The sequence below is a fragment of the Vulpes lagopus genome, chromosome 1 (assembly GCF_018345385.1).
Source record: "Vulpes lagopus strain Blue_001 chromosome 1, ASM1834538v1, whole genome shotgun sequence".
NCBI lineage: Eukaryota > Metazoa > Chordata > Mammalia > Carnivora > Canidae > Vulpes > Vulpes lagopus.
In genome coordinates this window covers 35,507,290-35,525,427 of record NC_054824.1, presented here as the reverse complement: position 1 = coordinate 35,525,427, position 18,138 = coordinate 35,507,290, and the positions used below count along the sequence as shown (strand labels likewise).

The 18,138-nt window shown below is 33.6% G+C and overlaps 1 protein-coding gene across 1 annotated transcript in view; it reads left to right on the top strand.

Annotated features, from left to right (window-relative positions):
- Positions 1 to 18,138, top strand: part of MYO6 (myosin VI) — a 146,095-nt gene that overhangs the window by 77,466 nt on the left and 50,491 nt on the right. Inside the window, exons 10-14 of the mRNA XM_041742613.1 lie at positions 3,632 to 3,712; positions 6,619 to 6,799; positions 12,254 to 12,398; positions 14,726 to 14,883; positions 16,691 to 16,782. Of these exons, the coding sequence (XP_041598547.1) occupies positions 3,632 to 3,712; positions 6,619 to 6,799; positions 12,254 to 12,398; positions 14,726 to 14,883; positions 16,691 to 16,782 (657 nt within the window). The remainder of the gene's footprint in view (positions 1 to 3,631; positions 3,713 to 6,618; positions 6,800 to 12,253; positions 12,399 to 14,725; positions 14,884 to 16,690; positions 16,783 to 18,138) is intronic.

The window sequence follows — 18,138 nt, the reverse complement described above, 5'->3', positions numbered from 1 at the left end:
AGAAGTAAATTACTTAGTGCTTGAATTTGGTTCCCGAGGATGGGATGTCCAAAATACTAGGAGATAAAATTGATAGAACTTGGAGACTGAGTATTGTTAGGGAAGAGTAGTTTGGAATAATTTTCCAAATTTGAGTAGGATAACTAGGTGGGTGTAAATACCATACTAGGGCCAGATGGAAGATTTGTGGCATATAGGATGAGTTTAGTTTTGGAATCTACAGATCATTTTAGGGGAGAGGATTAGAAGACAGTTGAGGGCGGCCCGGGTGGCTCAGCGGTTTAGCACCACCTTCAGTCTAGGGCATGATCCTGGAGACCTGGGATCGAGTCCCACGTCAGGCTCCCTGCATGTAGCCTGCTTCTCCCTCTGCCTGTGTCTCTGCCTCTCTCTCTCTTTCTGTGTCTCTCAGGAATAAATAAATAAAATCTTTTAAAAAATCATTTAAAAAGAAGACAGTTGAGTTGGGTATACTAAGCTGAAGATTATTTTTTGTGCTGTAGTGATACGTTTGGGAGATGTCAGTACTCTGGTAAGAGTTAAAACTGTGACAATGAGTAGGTGAGATTGTCCAGAGAGATTGTGTAATATTGAAAAGCACGTGCCAGGATCCAGACTCTGGAATTTGAAGAATATGAGTGTTGAAGAGTTGCCCAAGAAAGAAAGCACAGGTGGAATTGTGTGAGAAGTACAAGGAAAATCAGTAGTGCCAAGAATCACAAGCCAGTTCAAGAATTTCAAGAAGTGGTGACCGGGGATGGTTAGCATCGTTTATAAATTTGCAGCTAAGAAACAGTGTCCCTGTGAGGAATACGTGAGAATTACGGGAATGGGTAAGGAATGCAGCTTGAGTAAAGTTCTCCAGGTGATTCTGATAATCATATTTGGGTAGGAATCTTCCACATGAGAATCATGACACATATATTTAATTATTGTTCTCTGTGTGTATTTGTAATTTGGCTTTTTTTTTTTAAAGATTTTATTTACTTATCAATGAGGGACATAGAGAGAGAGAGAGAGAGAGAGACAGAGAGAGAGAGAGGTGCAGAGACACAGGCAGAGGGAGAAACAGGCTCCATGCAGGGAGCCCGATGTGGGACTTGATCCCGCGACTCCAGGATGATGCCCTGGGCCAAACGCAGGCGCTAAACTGCTGAGCCACCCAGGGATCCCCGTAATTTGGCTTTTATTGCTACTTCAGTCAGTTCTTTTAATATGTATTTGGAAAATTTAAAATTTCTGTGTTAAAATGCTTTATAACGGCATCTGTTTATATCCTTCTACAATGTCTCACCTTCTCTAGAACTCATCAAATTAATTGGAATTTTTAGTTGCCCACATTATCTTCATGAAAGTAGAAGAGGTATTTCTCTACAATGATTTTTAGAAAAGAAGTATAAGTTACAATGAATCATATAAAATTTAATGATGATGTGGCTTTGTTGCCACTGAGTTAATGATAGAGTAATGCAACTATCCTTAATTTAGCATTTCTTTTTGTTTGGAGGCTTGGGAGCATATATTTTGTGTGTTTTACAGTGTATAACCTTTCCTGGCACAATGGCAGGCATCCAAGAAAGGCAGCTACTGAACGTTTTTTTTTTTTTAATTAAGATTTCATTTATTTATTCATGAGAGACACAGAGAGACAGAGAGGCAGAGACACAGGCAGAGGGAGAAGCAGGCTCCATGCAGGGAGCCTGATGTGTGAGACTGGATCCTGAGTCTCCAAGATCAGACCCTGGGCTGAAGGCGGTGCTAAACCGCTGAGCCACCCAGGCTGCCTTTCTGAAATTCTTTATTAGGTCAGAAAGTTTCCTGCCTCTGCAGTGTGAACTGGGAGGCATGATTTCCTCTCTGGATAAGAAGGACACTAGAAGTACAGTATGTTCACCCAAATACATCTGCAGTCTTGCTTTCATGCATGCATACCTCTATGTACTTTCCCTTAAATGATTCTGCCTTAAAGTGACTTGAAAATTGTGTTGGTAATTTCATCAGGTTTTTCTGTAATTTAGTCAGGGGCTCCAGTTATAACTCATAGGTAAGGTCATAAAGACAAAGAATTTCAGAATAGTGTTGAACACTTCCCAAAATTTTTTTGTAACTACTCTATCTAAAATATAGTATGTAAAGAATTGTAGAGATACCTGTGTTTGGAAATATTTCTATTAACTACTCATGTATTTTAGAAAATAAAAGGTTTAAAAGATTGTATTATTCAAATACTCAAATATTTTTGCATATGTTTTATGGAAGCATTTGTTGTAGTTATGCAAAGATCCTTGAATAGAAATAAAGCTTGGATAGAATGAAATGGATACAAGAATAGTTAGTTTTTTCTAGTTACAGAAAAGTTGGAAAAAACAGGTAGTAGGTTTTTATACTAAATTTAGCTATCCAAAAGCCAAATATTCAATAAAACAATTGGGGTTGGGGGGATAAAACCCTTCATAGCAAAGAAAACATTTGTTTTGACTCTATGCAATTAAGCTACCATTCTCTCATTAAAATAAAAGAGTTCTTTTTTGAAATAGTTGCAATTGCTTACCAATATTTTCTTACCTCTTCTATTTTTTTCCTAAAGATTCTAAGGTAGAAAGAATAGCTCATTGTATATCACTTTTTTTCATTGTAGATCATTTTCTGGTTTTATCTGTTCTTAATATTTCATTATAATGGAGGGACACAGATAAATGTATTGATCATCTAAAATATTAATTTATCCCCAAATCATTAAAAATGTAGTAGACATTTTTTCACAGTATCTGTGTGATACATGTTTAATCTTGAAATTCATGACCGTGGTATAGTGGAATCATAGTGACCTGATTTAAGAAATACTGAAATGTTTAAAAACATTTTCCATCTTGTTTCTTGTGTACTTCTTTCCTGACTACCCCCACTCCCCAAATGTGGGTAGAAAATCTCTTTGAGATTAATAAATTGTTTTCTTCTCAACTACTTCCCAGGTTCTATGTTTTAAAAGTGCTTAGTCTTTAGTGGGCTTCTGGGCAGCAAAGTAAATCATTGAGATTAAAGTTGAAATTGTTATTTGAATACCTATGAAGGTTCATAAAGCAAGTATTATAATTCATGTATGGTCAGTGTTAACTATCAGTAAATATGAAAGGCATGTTTTGAAGAACTGATTTTAAAAATCAGAAATTAAGAAACTCAGGGATATTATTCTGTTATTCAGCATTAAAAATATTACTTGAAATATTAAACCACAATGTGTGAGTTCTTATTTGACACTCTACATATTTAGTAAGAAGGTGATTTTCATTATTATTTGTAGTACTTATGAACTATATTTTTAAGAAGATATTTGATATTGAGATTTAAAATTCTTGCCTTTTAAAAATAGGAAAGTTTTATGGTATTGGTTTTTATGTTAGTTAATTTAAAATCTACTTTCAGGAATCCGGATTTTTCAATATCCTTGGTTTGATTAGTAGAAGTAAAATGTTTATAATATATAGAAGTGTCAGTTGTAATTGAGAGATTAAATGATATTCAAGTTATATTTAAAAATTCTTTTTGGTTACCACTGTTTGATAAGTTGTGTTTTCTTTTGTGCTGTTTTCCTGTAGATCATATTTGTTATATTTATATATCTTTTTCCTAGTATTTAAACCGAGGCTGCACTAGATACTTTGCTAACAAAGAAACTGACAAACAGATTTTACAGAACCGAAAAACTCCTGAGGTATAGTAGATTATTTTTTTTAATTAAAATCTTTAATACAAAAAAAATACTGAAAGATATATTTTTTTATTTTGGAGCCCAAATAATATTTCATACTTTTTGGCTTATACTTTAAAAAGAAGTGCTCATCCAAGTCTCTCTTAACAGTGTAGTATTTTATGCCTCTGTTGATATCTATCTGTAGAAGCCACAAGTTTTGATTCTTCTTGCTTAGGCCTCAATGCACTGCTCTCTTCCTGTTCTTTTTCCCCCATGTGAGGCTATTAAAATTGCCTAAGAATTATCCTTTGCTAACATTTCTGAAACTTACTCTTACATGACCCACTTGGGATTAAGTATAAAATGTGTCCTTTATAACTTATTTTCCACTTTAAGACTTAGCTCTGAAGTAGACATTAAATAGTGTAAGCATTCTTGTGAACTGATGCTCATGTGTTGTATTTCTCTTTAAAACATTATATTTCTGTAATATACAGAAACAGGGAAAGTTTTACATATAGGTCTTACTAAATTATTATATTTGTAAGGGTAATTAGGTATTATTGTACTATTATTTTAAAAACATCAAATCCTTATTCTAAAAATCTATAACTCTTATAAACTTTAATATGTAATGTTCAAGTAATAGTATTAAGTTGTATCTACTGAAGGAGGTTAAATTATGAAATACTGAGTCAGGATTAATGATAGGGACTAGCTCATTTTGTCTTTTTGTTTTTTTTTTTTCTCATTTTGTCTTTGTTAATTTTGTTTAAAGATTTATATTGAGTATTGTACAGTTTTTATTATGCTCGCCTTTTAATGTGTGAATCAGATGCTTTTGACTCCTTTCAAATGGTGAGATGAATTATGTCTCTAATATGTTCCTAGAAAAGAACAGAAAGCAAATAAAAATTCCCATTATTTTGAATTCTCAGCCAATTGAATAGTTAATTTTTAAGTTGACATTTATCATTTTATTTTTATTTATTTTTAAAAGATTTTATTTATTTGAGAGTGAGAGAGTGCATGTGTATAGAGTAGAGGGAGGGGAGAGAGAGAAAAAAAAATCTTAAGCAGACTCCCTGCAGAGCACAGAGTCTGACGTGGGACTCAGTCTCACAACCCTAACATCATGACCTGAACCGAAATCAAGAGTCAGAAGCTCAACCAGCTGAGCTATCCAGGTGCCCTGATATTTATTATTTTAGACATAAATGTCTGAATTATAAATTGTAAACTTTAGTTTATATGACATTCATGGTTGCACTTTAAGAAGTAACTTCAGTATTTATTATGGTATCTTTGTCATGATAACTTTTATTTTTATAATACATTGTCAGAATATAGAAATTGTATTCCTTCCTCTAAGGTAATGGAAACATTACCTAGTAGGATAGTGCAGATGTCCTCAAGGAAAAAGACATATATCTAAATTTGATCTTTGACATGGGAAAAACTAAGTAAAAAGGGAAGAAAACTGGATTTTACTCTCCAAAGAGTAACATGTACTTTTTGTATTCTGGTGAGAATAAAATGTGCTCTTTGCCATTCTAAAATCAGCATACTTTGTGAGCTATTCATATTACTGAGTATATATATAAAATTATATGTGAATAATGGATTAATATGTTTAAATTACTTTTTATGTCTTCTTTATCAGGAGGATGAGGTGATCATTTTGACTAATTAGAATCCTTTGCCTAATTCCATTTGAGTGTCCTAAGCTGTGTGTAATTTTTAGGAGAATGCAGTATTTTTAGTCTGCCATAATAGCAATATATTCTTAACATTTGATTAGAAACTTTTTAAATGAAGTAACCATTCATTTACAAGACTAAAAATTCTGCATGTTCAGTGTTTTCTGTTAACTTTGGCTGCATGTGATCTTCTCCTTTGCTTCTTTTAAGAATAAAATTTCTTTATCTAGACATTTTCCAGAAATTTCACCCAGGCATAATTAAACATTTTAAAGAATTTTGTGGAAGATAATCACAACTTTAGCTGGGAAGCAATTGGCAACTGGGAGGAAAAAAAATCTCTTTTTTTGGGACTTTAATGACCAGTTAATTTAATGGACAGTTAATTCTGATGCTGTTACCTAATGTTTAATTTTACCTATTCATTATCAAGTTCTGGAAAATTCCTAGTCCAATCTTTCTGTGTCCAGTAACCTTTATTTTTCTCCTTATAAGGTTTCTGCAGGCCTAACTTCCTTAATCCTTTTTCTGAGCTTTTTAATAGGTTCTAACAAATGAATACTTCAGATGTAAATTCTTTTAGGAGAGAAAACAAATTTTCTCTTTATTTTTTTCTGAAATGTGAACCATTGCATAAATTCTTAGAGTAAGCACAATGCTTACTAATATACTTTACCTCATATACGTTTATACAGGAAGATTTAAAAAACAATTTTCTGGCCATGAAATTTGGGATTAATTTGTCCATTATTTATTACTACTGAATATTCATATAATTGATGGTAGTTAACCTAAAGGAGTATGATGCTAAATGTTAGATTTGAATTTTTATTATAGTTTTTTACCTTAGTTCTTTTTGACCTGTGGATTCATGTTGATTCCTTTCAACCACTTATATTCCTTTCTTTTTCACTCAATTTATATTTTTATCCAGCATTATAATGCATTGGAATTAAAATTGTGATTTAATTGGAAAAATCTCATTCAATTTTTGACTGATTTTTATTGAGGTAATTGTAGAGTCACAGACAGTTGAAAGAAGTAATACAGAAAGATCCTGTGTATATTTTGCTCAGTCATTTAGTTTTTGAGTTGTTAGAATAGTAAAGCTTTCCCATTGACGTATTTTATTTTTGCATGTTATATAGTGCATTAATAGACTTTGCAGAGTGGTTTTAATGTAAATAATGATAAAGAGCAATTAATTGAGGTCTTCTTGTTTTGTAGTATCTTAAGGCAGGTTCCTTGAAAGATCCTCTGTTAGATGACCATGGAGATTTTATTAGAATGTGCACAGCCATGAAAAAGATTGGTTTGGATGATGAAGAAAAGCTTGATCTGTTCCGGGTAGTAGCTGGTGTTCTGCATCTTGGAAATATTGATTTTGAGGAAGCCGGCAACACTTCAGGTTCGTTTGTGGTTGTTTTGTTTTATTTTTATTTTTTATTTTTTTTAAAGGTTTCATTTATGTATTCATGAGAGACACAGAGAGAGAGAGAGAGGCAGAGACACAGGCAGAGGGAGAAGCAGGCTCCATGCAGGGAACCCGACGTGGGACTCGATCCCGGGTCTTCAGGATCAGGCCTTGGGCTGAAGGCGGCACTAAACCGCTGAGCCACCTGGTTGTTTTGTTTTAAAGAGGAATAAAATTAGAAGTTCTGTCATTTCTTTGTCATATGTAAATTTAATCTGTTTGTGTGCAGGTTTTGAAAACCCTGAAATTTCTAGAACATATTGTGTTACATGGTACGTCTTGGAAATGAAGGATGCTGCATTATTAGTGACTATGAGCTCTCTTTTGAACAAATCAATAATACTGTTGGGGAATAATTCATTTTATGAGGCATAAGTAACTGTGATTATCCGGGTCACATTTAGTTAAAATTTTCAACTTTTACAGTATGTACACAGAATAATTCTCTACTGTCTATTAAGGTATTTTGACATTTTTCTGGTTTATTGGTATAAACTTGGATCAGTTAATTAGGGCAGTTGAATATGTACAAGCTCATATGCTTTATTATTTGGAAAAAATAGGTTCTAGTTTATGCACATTGAAAAGAACATTTAATGCCTGCATGATAGTAACTTTTATATAATCTTAAGTTTGATCCATGAATTACAGGGGTTGGAAAACTGTAGCCCTTGGCCAAATTTGACCAGCTGCCTGTTTTGTAAATAATGTATTGTTGGAACGAAGCCACACCCATTTATTTATGTCTATCTGTGCCAGCTTTTGTGCTATAGCAGCAGAGTTTAGTAGCTGTGACAGAAACCATATGGCCAGCAAAACTTAAAAACCTGACACTTAAGAGAAAAAGAATGTGACTCCTGCATAAATACATTATTAAAATATTTTATAACACGAATGAGTTAAAAAAATCGAAAGCACCATTTAATATAGTAGTCAATAGCAGGGGCTCTAGTGTTAGATCCCAGAAGCTCTCTGACCCTTGTTTTTTTCATTTGTAAGATAATGAAGAAACAGTCCATGAGAAGTGCTTTTAAAGGATAGTGCCTAGCAATAGTATATATGTATGCATATAAAGAAGGAGCACAAGAGGAAGAAAAAAGAACATTTAAAAAATATCTGCTGCGTGCAAGACTCCTTACAACAGTGTTTCATCATAAACAATATAATCTAAACTTTATAAAAATAATGAGGTAGGGGATATTATCTGCATTTTATGGAAGTGGAACCTGTGCAGAAGTAATACATTTATTAATGAAGTTATAGATGTGAGAGAGTTGAGTTCTACCCATGACTGACTAACTCAGGTTCTTCTGATCATTGTCCCAAGTTGCCCTCAGTCACTGAGCCTCCCTGAGAGTCCTGATCTGTAGATGAGCAGACTGAAATAGTCAGTCTTACTGACTTTCAGATTTAGTATCCTGTGATTCCATAAAGTCAGTTACATCAGATGCAGCACAGTGTAGTGTTTAAGAGTACATGCTCTTGAGCCAGAGTATTTATCACCAGCGTATTACCTGCTTGTGTGGTATTGGGCCATGAACTTCACCTCTCTGTGTCCCTAGTTTCCTCATCTGTAAACTGGGGATAATAATATTCTTTGCCTCATGTTATATAGAGTAATAAATGGATTAAATATTAAATGATGTCAGTACTTATGTCCAGCACATAATAATCACTGTGTTTTTAATGAATAAGTAAAATAAAAATACAGATTAATTCTAGTTTTGGATGTAAAAAAGCAAAATCAGACATGTTCTTAGCGTGCATTAAAGTTTTAGTTTTTTTGAGGGATTTAAAATTCTTATTTTGAAAATTAGAATACATCTCATTTGTTAATGTAGTATTGTTATACTAAGGGAGTAAGTGGGAGTTCCAAGTAACACAAAAAAGTTTAGATTAAGGCACAGTTTGGAAATATTGTTAGAAGTGATAGTTGGTATTTTCACACCTCATTTATTACCCTGTGGTAGACTATGCAGATGTATACAGAGGATCGTAAATGTGATATGATCCAGTTAGTTGAAAAGCATTTAAACACTCAAAAGGCAAATAGCACATATTTATATTATCTTTTATTTTTCTTCTCAAAAATCCTCTGTTGAAAGGAAGATGAGCAGAAAGCAGAGAGGATTAGAAAGAGGCAATAAATCAAGAAAATTAATAAACTAGGTTATTTTGGGGCCCAGGGTGACTCTGTCAGTTAAGTTTCTGCCTTCTGCTCAGGTCATGATCTCCAGGCCCCGGATTGAGTCCCATGTGGGCTTCCTGCTCAGCGGGGAGTCGCTTTCTCTCTCTTTCTCCCTCAGCCCATCCCCAATGCTCATTCTTTTTCTCTCTCAAATAAATAAATAAATCTTTAAAAAATAAAATAGGTTATTTTTATTTTAATTAAGGCTTACATTTTATTATTTATCTTTTCTGTGACCCTTCCTGTAGATCCAAATGGTTTCTTTCTAGTTAGAATTGTTTTTTTCCCCCTAGAGAGCTCAATTTTGGCATGTCCTTGCAGTTTGAAAAAGCTGTGGATATTTATGTAATTATTTTATCAGAAAATTTATTCTCTTATAAATGTTTAGAAGATTCTTATAAAAACTGAAAAGTTTTTACATGATAGCATATGCAAAATATGCCTTTTGGGACTTTCCTATGTTTTTAAAATTCTGCAAAACAGAGGTAAATGCTATTTTAACAACAAATTTAAAGAATGTTCAGAGAAGTTCTTTTTTTGGAAGGGGAGTGACATGAAAACCTTTGATTATTTTACAGTTTTGCCTTTTTAAAACCTTTAAAATAAATATCTTCTTAGGTTAGCCTGAAAGTGTGTGAGAAACTTCGCAAAACAGTTAAAAATAAAGATGTTTAAATATATTAATGAATTATTGGTTAATCAGTTTAGTGAGAGCTATATAACTTAGATAATCTGTGTGTGTGTAGAAACTAGAAATCAGTAGTTAGCTTATTTTCCTAGAATTAAAGGTTCAGTATACTTCTAAGTATTCTTGTCCCCTTGTTCTTTTTCTTTGGTAACAGCTTTATTGACGTATAGTTCATAGACTGTTCAATTCACCCCCTTAAAATAATTCTTTGGTTTTTAATATACTCGAAGTTGTGCACTTCAGCATTATCCTTGAAGTTAGTTTTGAGAACATTTTCATCACTTCAGCGTTCACCTCTCCTTCTTTCCCAAATCCCTCAGCCTTAGGCAGCCACTAATCTACTTACTTTATAAATTTGCCTGGTATGGGAATTTCGTAGAAATAGAATCATACAATATGTGGCCTTTTGTGACTGGCTTCTTTCTCTAGCATAATGTTTTCATGGTTCATCCTTGTAGCTTCCTCAGTACTTCATTTCTTTTTATTGTTGAATAATGTTCCATTCTGTAGATATATCACTTTTTTTTATATGTATATCACATTTTTTATCCATTTGCCATTTGATGAACATTTGGGTTGTTACTGCCTTGGGCTATTATGAATGATACTGCTGTAAACATTCTTCCATTTTTTTTTAAATGGGCATATGTTTTTTACTTCTCTTGAATATATGCCTAAGAGTGGAATTGCTGTCATATGGTAACTCTATGTTTAACCTTCTGAAGAACTGTCAGATTGTTTTTCAAGGTAGCTGTATTCATTTCACATTCTTATCAACACTGTATGAGGATTCCTGTTCCTCCACGTCCTCACTGATGCTGTCTGCAGGATTATAGCTATAGTAGTATGTGTGAAGTGTTTTACCTCATTGTGGCTTTTGTGTTTTTCTGAAGGCCCATGAGTTTGAACATTTTTTCATGTCTTTATTGACCGTTTGTATTTCTTTTTTGGAAAAATGTCTGTTCAAATCCCTTACCCATTAATTGGGTTGCCTTTTTGTTGTCAAATTTAAAAAAATATGTTCTAAATACAAGTTCCTTATCAGGTATATAATTTGCAAATATTGTCTTTCAATCTGTGGCTTGTCTTTTAAGTTTTTGGGTAGTGTTCTCTGAAACACAGAAGTTTTTCATTTTGATGAAGTCTAATATTTTCTTGTGTTGCTTGTGCTCTTGGTACCATATCTAGGAAACAACTGCTCTGAGATCATGAAGATTTATGTCTGTGTATTCTTCTAAGACTTCCCTAGTTATAGATAATAATTTAGGTCTTTGATTATTTTTTAGTTAATTTTTATTTATGATGTAAAGCAGGGGTCCAGCCTCATTATTTTGCATGAGGATATCTGGTTGTCTCAGTGCCATTTGCTGAAAAAACTGTTTTTTTCCCCAAATGAGTTATCCTGACATCCCCTTGTTCTTATGGAATCTCATGGTTTGTTTCTCCTGAGACCAGTCTGTTAATTAGTTTACTTATTTTTCATGGTCAACTTATTTTTTTTACTATGATTTTCACACATTTTTTTGTAGTTTTGAAATTAGATTTGAGTTGAATTATTTATAAACATTGAACCTTAAAAAGTAAAATGTTCACTTTTAAAATATTAGTAGTAATAATACAAATAATAATAGTTAACCTTTATATAGTGCTTACTATGTACCAGGTACTGTTTCAAGAACTTCACCTTATATTATCTCATTAATCTCAGTAACAGCCTTATCAGGTAAGGTTAAGTACCGTTAGTATCCTCTAAATGGATGAAGAAACTGAGCACAGAAAGAATAAATGACTTGTTTGGTCACACAGCTAATGAGTCTTAATTAGCCCAGAGGCTAAAGCACTGAAATATAGTGTCTTTCTATATAATACATATATATATATAAATTAAAAATATATGTTATATATATATATATTATATATATATAATATTTTTTAAAAAATCCTCCATAACTAGAAATCTATGGATATAATGTACAGGGAATAGCAGTTATCTCCTCACCCTCTTCCTCTTTCCCAAGCAACATGAACACCTGCATATGCATGCACAGGTACACACAGATGCACTACACACACAGACATAAAACCTCATACGTTGACAGACAGCCACATTGATCTACTAAAGTGGCAACATTTGCTATTAAAATTATTCCTTAAAGTTTTCAGGAATCATATGAATTTTAATAAGGTACTGTATTTCTCTAGGGATTTACAGGGATTATAATCTATCCATATATTTTGCTTGCTGGGTCATAAAAAATGAAACAGTGGCAAGTTGATATTGATGGGCTGAAGGATTATATCATGGACTGCCTCGAGAGAGGATCTTCCATTGACCTTGGCAGTATGAGCGTCTGACAAGGGTGGTGAAAAAGTGAGGTGAAATTAAAAGTCACAAGTTAGCCTTGTCTATTCCATAAATTTATGTAAGTGAAGTAAACTTCTAAGAAATGGATCATGAGGATCTGATTTATATAATGTCTGATAACTTCAAATCTAAATGCATTTTCATTAGGTGGTTGTAATTTGAAGAATAAATCTACTCAGGCATTGGAATATTGTGCAGAATTACTGGGTTTGGATCAAGATGATCTTCGTGTAAGTTTAACTACAAGAGTCATGCTAACAACAGCAGGGGGCACCAAAGGAACAGTTATAAAGTAAGTTCCTTAACTCCTTGCTCTAAAAATCTTGCCTTGTGGTTTGTCAAGGAAAAATCTTTGAGAACACTGAGATTTAAAGTTGATTTTCATGTATGATTCATTCTTTTCATTATAATGTTTTAAAACATGTACTCGAAAGATAAGAATTCTGTGCAGTTCCTTGCAGTAATCTACTATATAAATAAATGCTGACTTCCACAGCTCTTAAAGTGGTTCCTTACAAATATGCTGCATGGTACAGATTTATAGTTTATAAAGTAAGAGAGGTTTACTTTTGTACAACTAGAAAAATATGAGTTGATTATGTTAATATTTGTTTTAGGCAACAAGTTTTATTATTTTTTTTAAAGATTTTATTCATTTATTCATGAGAGACACAGAGAGAAGGCAGAGACATAGGCAGAGGGAGAAGCAGGCTCCTTTCAGGGAGCCTGATGTGGGACCCAATCCCGGAACTCCGGGATCACACTGTGAGCCAAAGGTAGACGCTCAACTGCTGAGCCACCCAGGCGTCCCAAGACAACAAGTCTTTTTTTTTTTTTTAAGATTTTATTTATTTATTCATGAGAGAGAGAGAGAGAGAGGCAGAGACACAGGCAGAGGGAGAAGCAGGCTCCAAGCAGGGAGCCCGACATGGGACTTGATCCTGGGTCTCCAGGATCAGACCCTGGGCTGAAGGGGGCACTAAACTGCTGAGCCACCTGGACTGCCCCCAAGGCAACAAGTTTTTAAAAATTTTTCAAGGTTGTTTTTTTTGAGATATAATTCACTTTTTTAAAGTGTATAGGTTAGAATATTTTAGTATATTTGCAAGGTTGTGCAACCATCACCATTTGGTTTCAGAAGGCAACAGATCATTTTACTTTAAAAGTGATTTTCTTTACAAATGGCTTGTTCTAAAACTTACTAAGTAAAACTCACCTTAGTAAAGCACTCAGAAAATGGAATTTCCCCTTGCCTCCCAGATTCTTCATTTATAGGAAATTGCCAAGATTTCTTAAATCTGTAACCAAGAGCTTCTAGGTTGTATTTGGGTCTCTGTACACTTTTGGCTCAATATCCTATGTTTGAGGCATTTGTTTTTTATACTATAAAATTGCTATTCAGCCATCATTCTGAGGCACTGTTAGATCTTCATTTGTGGGGGAAAAAGTCAGATCCTCTATCCCTTCTGTCCCTTGCCTAATATGGCAGTTCATGAGCTCTAGTGACATATTTTAGGAAAAATTTCAACAAATTAAGCCAAGAAGGATTTAAAAACAAACTTCTAGCCACTCAAAAAATTTGGTAAACTCTTAAACTTTGGGAAGCATAAGCAAGGTACGTTTAGCCTGATTCTTTGCTAAACTAATTCCAAGTTATTATAAAGTAAACCTTAGCAAAGAGAATGTGTAGTACTGCCATACAGTTGCTTTTCCTTGGAGATATTTCTGGTGCTCAGAGGAAGTCCAGTAAAAGCATAGATGTGTGATCTTCAGGTAGCATTTCCTTCATTTCCCCTTTGTTCTAAAGTAGTTGTTTTAAGTGTTATGTGTATGGAGTGCTCACAAAAGATTGATTTAAGAACGGGTTCTGTTGTAGGAAGTATAAGTTGGAAAACCAGTTTTAAAGGGTATTCAGTGTCAGTCTAACCTGAAAGACTTTTAAGTTTACTTCAAATTTGACATTTTTTCCTGGTGCTCCCATAATGCCACATACTTACCTTTATGATAGCATTTAGCACGGTGTTTGAAAATTCAGTTTTATGGAAGTTTCTTCATCACACTATAATTTTCTTTAGGAAAAGGGCTGTGTGTCTGTATCTGCAACATCTGGAACTGATACACCATGTAATTACTTATAATGAATAGTAGAATTGGACAGTCCAGATTTTAAGATTGTAAACATTTCTTCCTAAACAGTGTTAAACAAGATACCATACTTTAAAGTTATCTTGAATTAAGCAGTTTCTTTTGCATTTAAAGAAAGTCAAAAGGAGTCTTCCTTTTATTATTAAAAGTAATTTTATTATTATTATTACTTTGAATAATTTTTTATATTTTCAGCACGTATAATAAAGCATAAATTAAGATTAAACCGTTTTTTGAGCCAAACTTCTTTTACTCAATAAAACATTTTTTATCTATGTGTAATTTCTTTAGTTCTTTTAGTATGCTTCTTAGCCCCATTTATTTGTGCCTATTCACAAATGACCTTTTGTAGCTATTTATTTTGTTCTTCACAGTGAATGTGTTTAGATAGATATACTTTTATCTGGGGTATCTGATGTTATTTTCACATTTATTACTATAAAGAATTTTCATTGGTATAGTCTTCTTTTATAGGGTACCCTTGAAAGTGGAGCAAGCAAACAATGCTCGTGATGCCTTGGCAAAGACTGTCTATAGCCATCTTTTTGATCATGTGGTAAACAGAGTAAACCAGTGTTTTCCTTTTGAAACATCATCTTATTTTATTGGAGTCCTAGATATTGCTGGTTTCGGTAAGTATAGTTGTTTGTGAAATTGTACTTGGTATTTTCAGTTCAATTTTTCAGATATATTTAGAATAAAAAAGCTACTTTTCCCCTTGTAATACCTTTCACTTGATGTACTTTCAGTTATATGTCCATATTTAAATTTCATTTCATAATATGATTTAAATAGGAGGTTGATGCTTCAAAAAGGGAAAAGCTTATAGATTTTGGTCACACTAATGCTAAAATTAAAACATGTTGATTGAGGAGCACCTGGGTGGCTCAGTCGGTTAAATGTCTGACTCCTGATTTTGGCTCAAGTAATGATCTCAGGGTCATGAGATCAAGCCCTGCTTTGGGCTCTGCATTAGGCGTGGAGCCTGCTCAAGATTCTCTCTCTCCCCCTTTTCCTGTGCTGCTCCGTCACCAAAAGAGAAAAAAAAACAAATATGTTGATTGAAACCATTATTGTTAGATGTTTCTGTACTCCTAAACAAATGCAAGTGAATAAAGGTAAAGTCTTGAGAGCTACTAATAAAGAGAATTAAGTCATTAAAACCACTGACTATAGTGTAGTGCAGGGTACAAGCTGACGTAGCAAATAAGCAAAACTCTTTGCTATGTGTAGAAATTCATTATTAGTATTGTCAGCAGATAGCTGTTTCCAGTGAATTTCCACCAAATGAAAAAATATCTATATTAAAGATATAAGTATATAATATAGTACATAAAGTAGATAATATGTGTATTCAAGATATTATATGTTAATTTATATTTAAGATAAATATTTGAGAACAACCACAGGGCTATGCAATTAGAAATGAATCACTAGCATCTGAGTGCCATTTTGTTTTGAATGACTATCTTGTAAAAATCTCAGAGTAAATATGTTTTATATTGGACTTTATCACTGTAGGTGTTCCTTCTGGCTTTGTAAGACTGGTGTTTTCCTTCTGTGCAGTTTGTTTGCTTTTGCCAAAGAAAAGTATGAGTATTTACTTTTGGGGAGGGGTAGAGTTTTGCCTTTGATGTGATACATATTTTAAAACTTATAATTATCAGCTTTTGTTCAAAGGTAGAAAAACACTCCTCATTGACTTAGGATTTCAAAATCTTCAGACATTTGTTTCATGGTCTGCACCAGTTTTATTGTGATAGGCACATATACAGAATCATAACATTTTAGAGGTGCAGGTATCTTAGAGATAATGTAATACAGTCTATTCATTTTTAAATGAGTTAAAATTCATAATACTTTTTATAGCTATCATTTTACAGATTACACAGAAACATATCTAAAGCACTTGTAATTTTTTTAAAGAGGCGGAGACACAGGCAGAGGGAGAAGCAGGCTCCATGCAGGGAATGACGTGGGACTCAATCCCCGGTCTCCAGGATCCCGCCCTGGGTTGAAGGCGGTGCTAAACCACTGAGCCATGGCGGGCGGGGGGCGGCCCTAAAGCAATTGTATTTTTTTTTTAAGCACTTGTATTTTAAGCCATTTTTGTTCTTTAGTTAATGTAGATAGCTTTTAACACCTATGCTTAAGAAAATCATGTTGTAAGTGGCTTACATTTTGTATATTTTACTCTATGACATTTATCTCATTTAATACACATCATTTTTGTGGAGTAAAATACAGTATTTTCAATACTTAAATACCTAACAAAATTTGTCTTGAAATAAGAGCATCTGGGGAGTTTTCAACAATTATATGTATTTTTTTTTACTTAATTTTAAATTAAGCATTGATATAATAAAATTTTATCCTAATTATAAATTTATAATGTGAACTTTATCTGATGATGACTTTTGATTTTGGTTTTGTTTTCAGAGTACTTTGAACATAACAGTTTTGAACAATTTTGCATCAACTATTGCAATGAAAAACTTCAACAATTTTTTAATGAAAGGATTCTGAAGGAGGTAATTGCCATTACAATTTAAATTTAAGAACTGTATTAAGCTATTTTAATTTCAAGGAACAGAGACATGCTGCAGTTACCCTGATTGATGGAGTATAATGTAAGGTGGCTCAGGGGATCAAAGATGCATAGGACAGGCCCCCAGTGGCCTAGATGTTGCTCAGGCACTTCAGAAGTGTTAATTGTACACTTGATGCTTAGGGACCCAATACAAACTCTAATAGGCACCTCCTGAGAAGTGAACATCTGTTGCTTCTTATTAGTGACTTTTGCTAGACTTGTAATTTTGCTTGTTTCTTTTTCTGAGTTTGTTGCCTTTGCTTCTGCCACTGCCAAACAACTTTCTACTTTTATCCGTGACATTGACATCTCCTATCCTTCCTCTGTCTCTCTGCTTTTGCCCACTCTGCTACCTGTTCACCCTTTCTGTGTTGCAGGAAAACACCAAATCAGGGGATTCAGTGTGGCAATTGACCAGAGTGCCTCTGGCCAGTGCTTTTCTGCCAGGTTACTGTGTATACTGCCCAGTTGCCTGTGAATGGGATACCTATGGCTGGACACTGATCTCTCTGGTCTAGGAAAGTACTTACTGTCACTACGCCTAGTAAATATCTGTGGGCATGGTTGACACTCACAATCCCAAGTCGAGGAAAGATATTTCATAATTCTTTAGAGTACAGAATAAGTAATGGTAGATTTGGATCACTTGATTTGTGATTACATTCACCATTCTTACCTTGTATTTGAATTCTCCAATATTTTCCTACTAATACCTTTGGCTTTCTTCCTTTGAGCTATTTGAGGTATGTTTTATTGAATGTAGGTAGTAGAGTTACAGGGAACTCAGAAATGGTCTAGTTCGGCCTTTTATTTTACAAATGAAGAAACTGATTATCAGAGCAATTTAGTGACTATTGCAGGTCTGAACTCACCTTCCAGCTGCTGGCCCACAATACTGTGTTCTCCTCATATTGGTACTGCTGTTTTCCAAGTTCTGTTCTACACTGTATCTGGACTTTAAATGTGAAATATTCTTTCCTATTCCCATTCCATTAATCTTTTCACATTTTATTATATTTTTGTTTTTATGGGTTTCCCAGCACATTCCCTTTTATACTTTTTTATTTGGATACTATATTTAAGCCAATTCTGGCATAAATGAACAGGTAAATCAAATACTTATCAGTTCAGATAATCACTCTGAAAATATTTTATCCAGCCACATTAATTCTTCTGTTACTATTTTAAGTGGTACATATGTGTTTCTCATTTAACATGCCCTAATTCTTCCCTTCCATGCCAGCCCAGCAAGCTTTATTTTTATCTAGAAACATGACAAGGAGACAGTATCTTACTA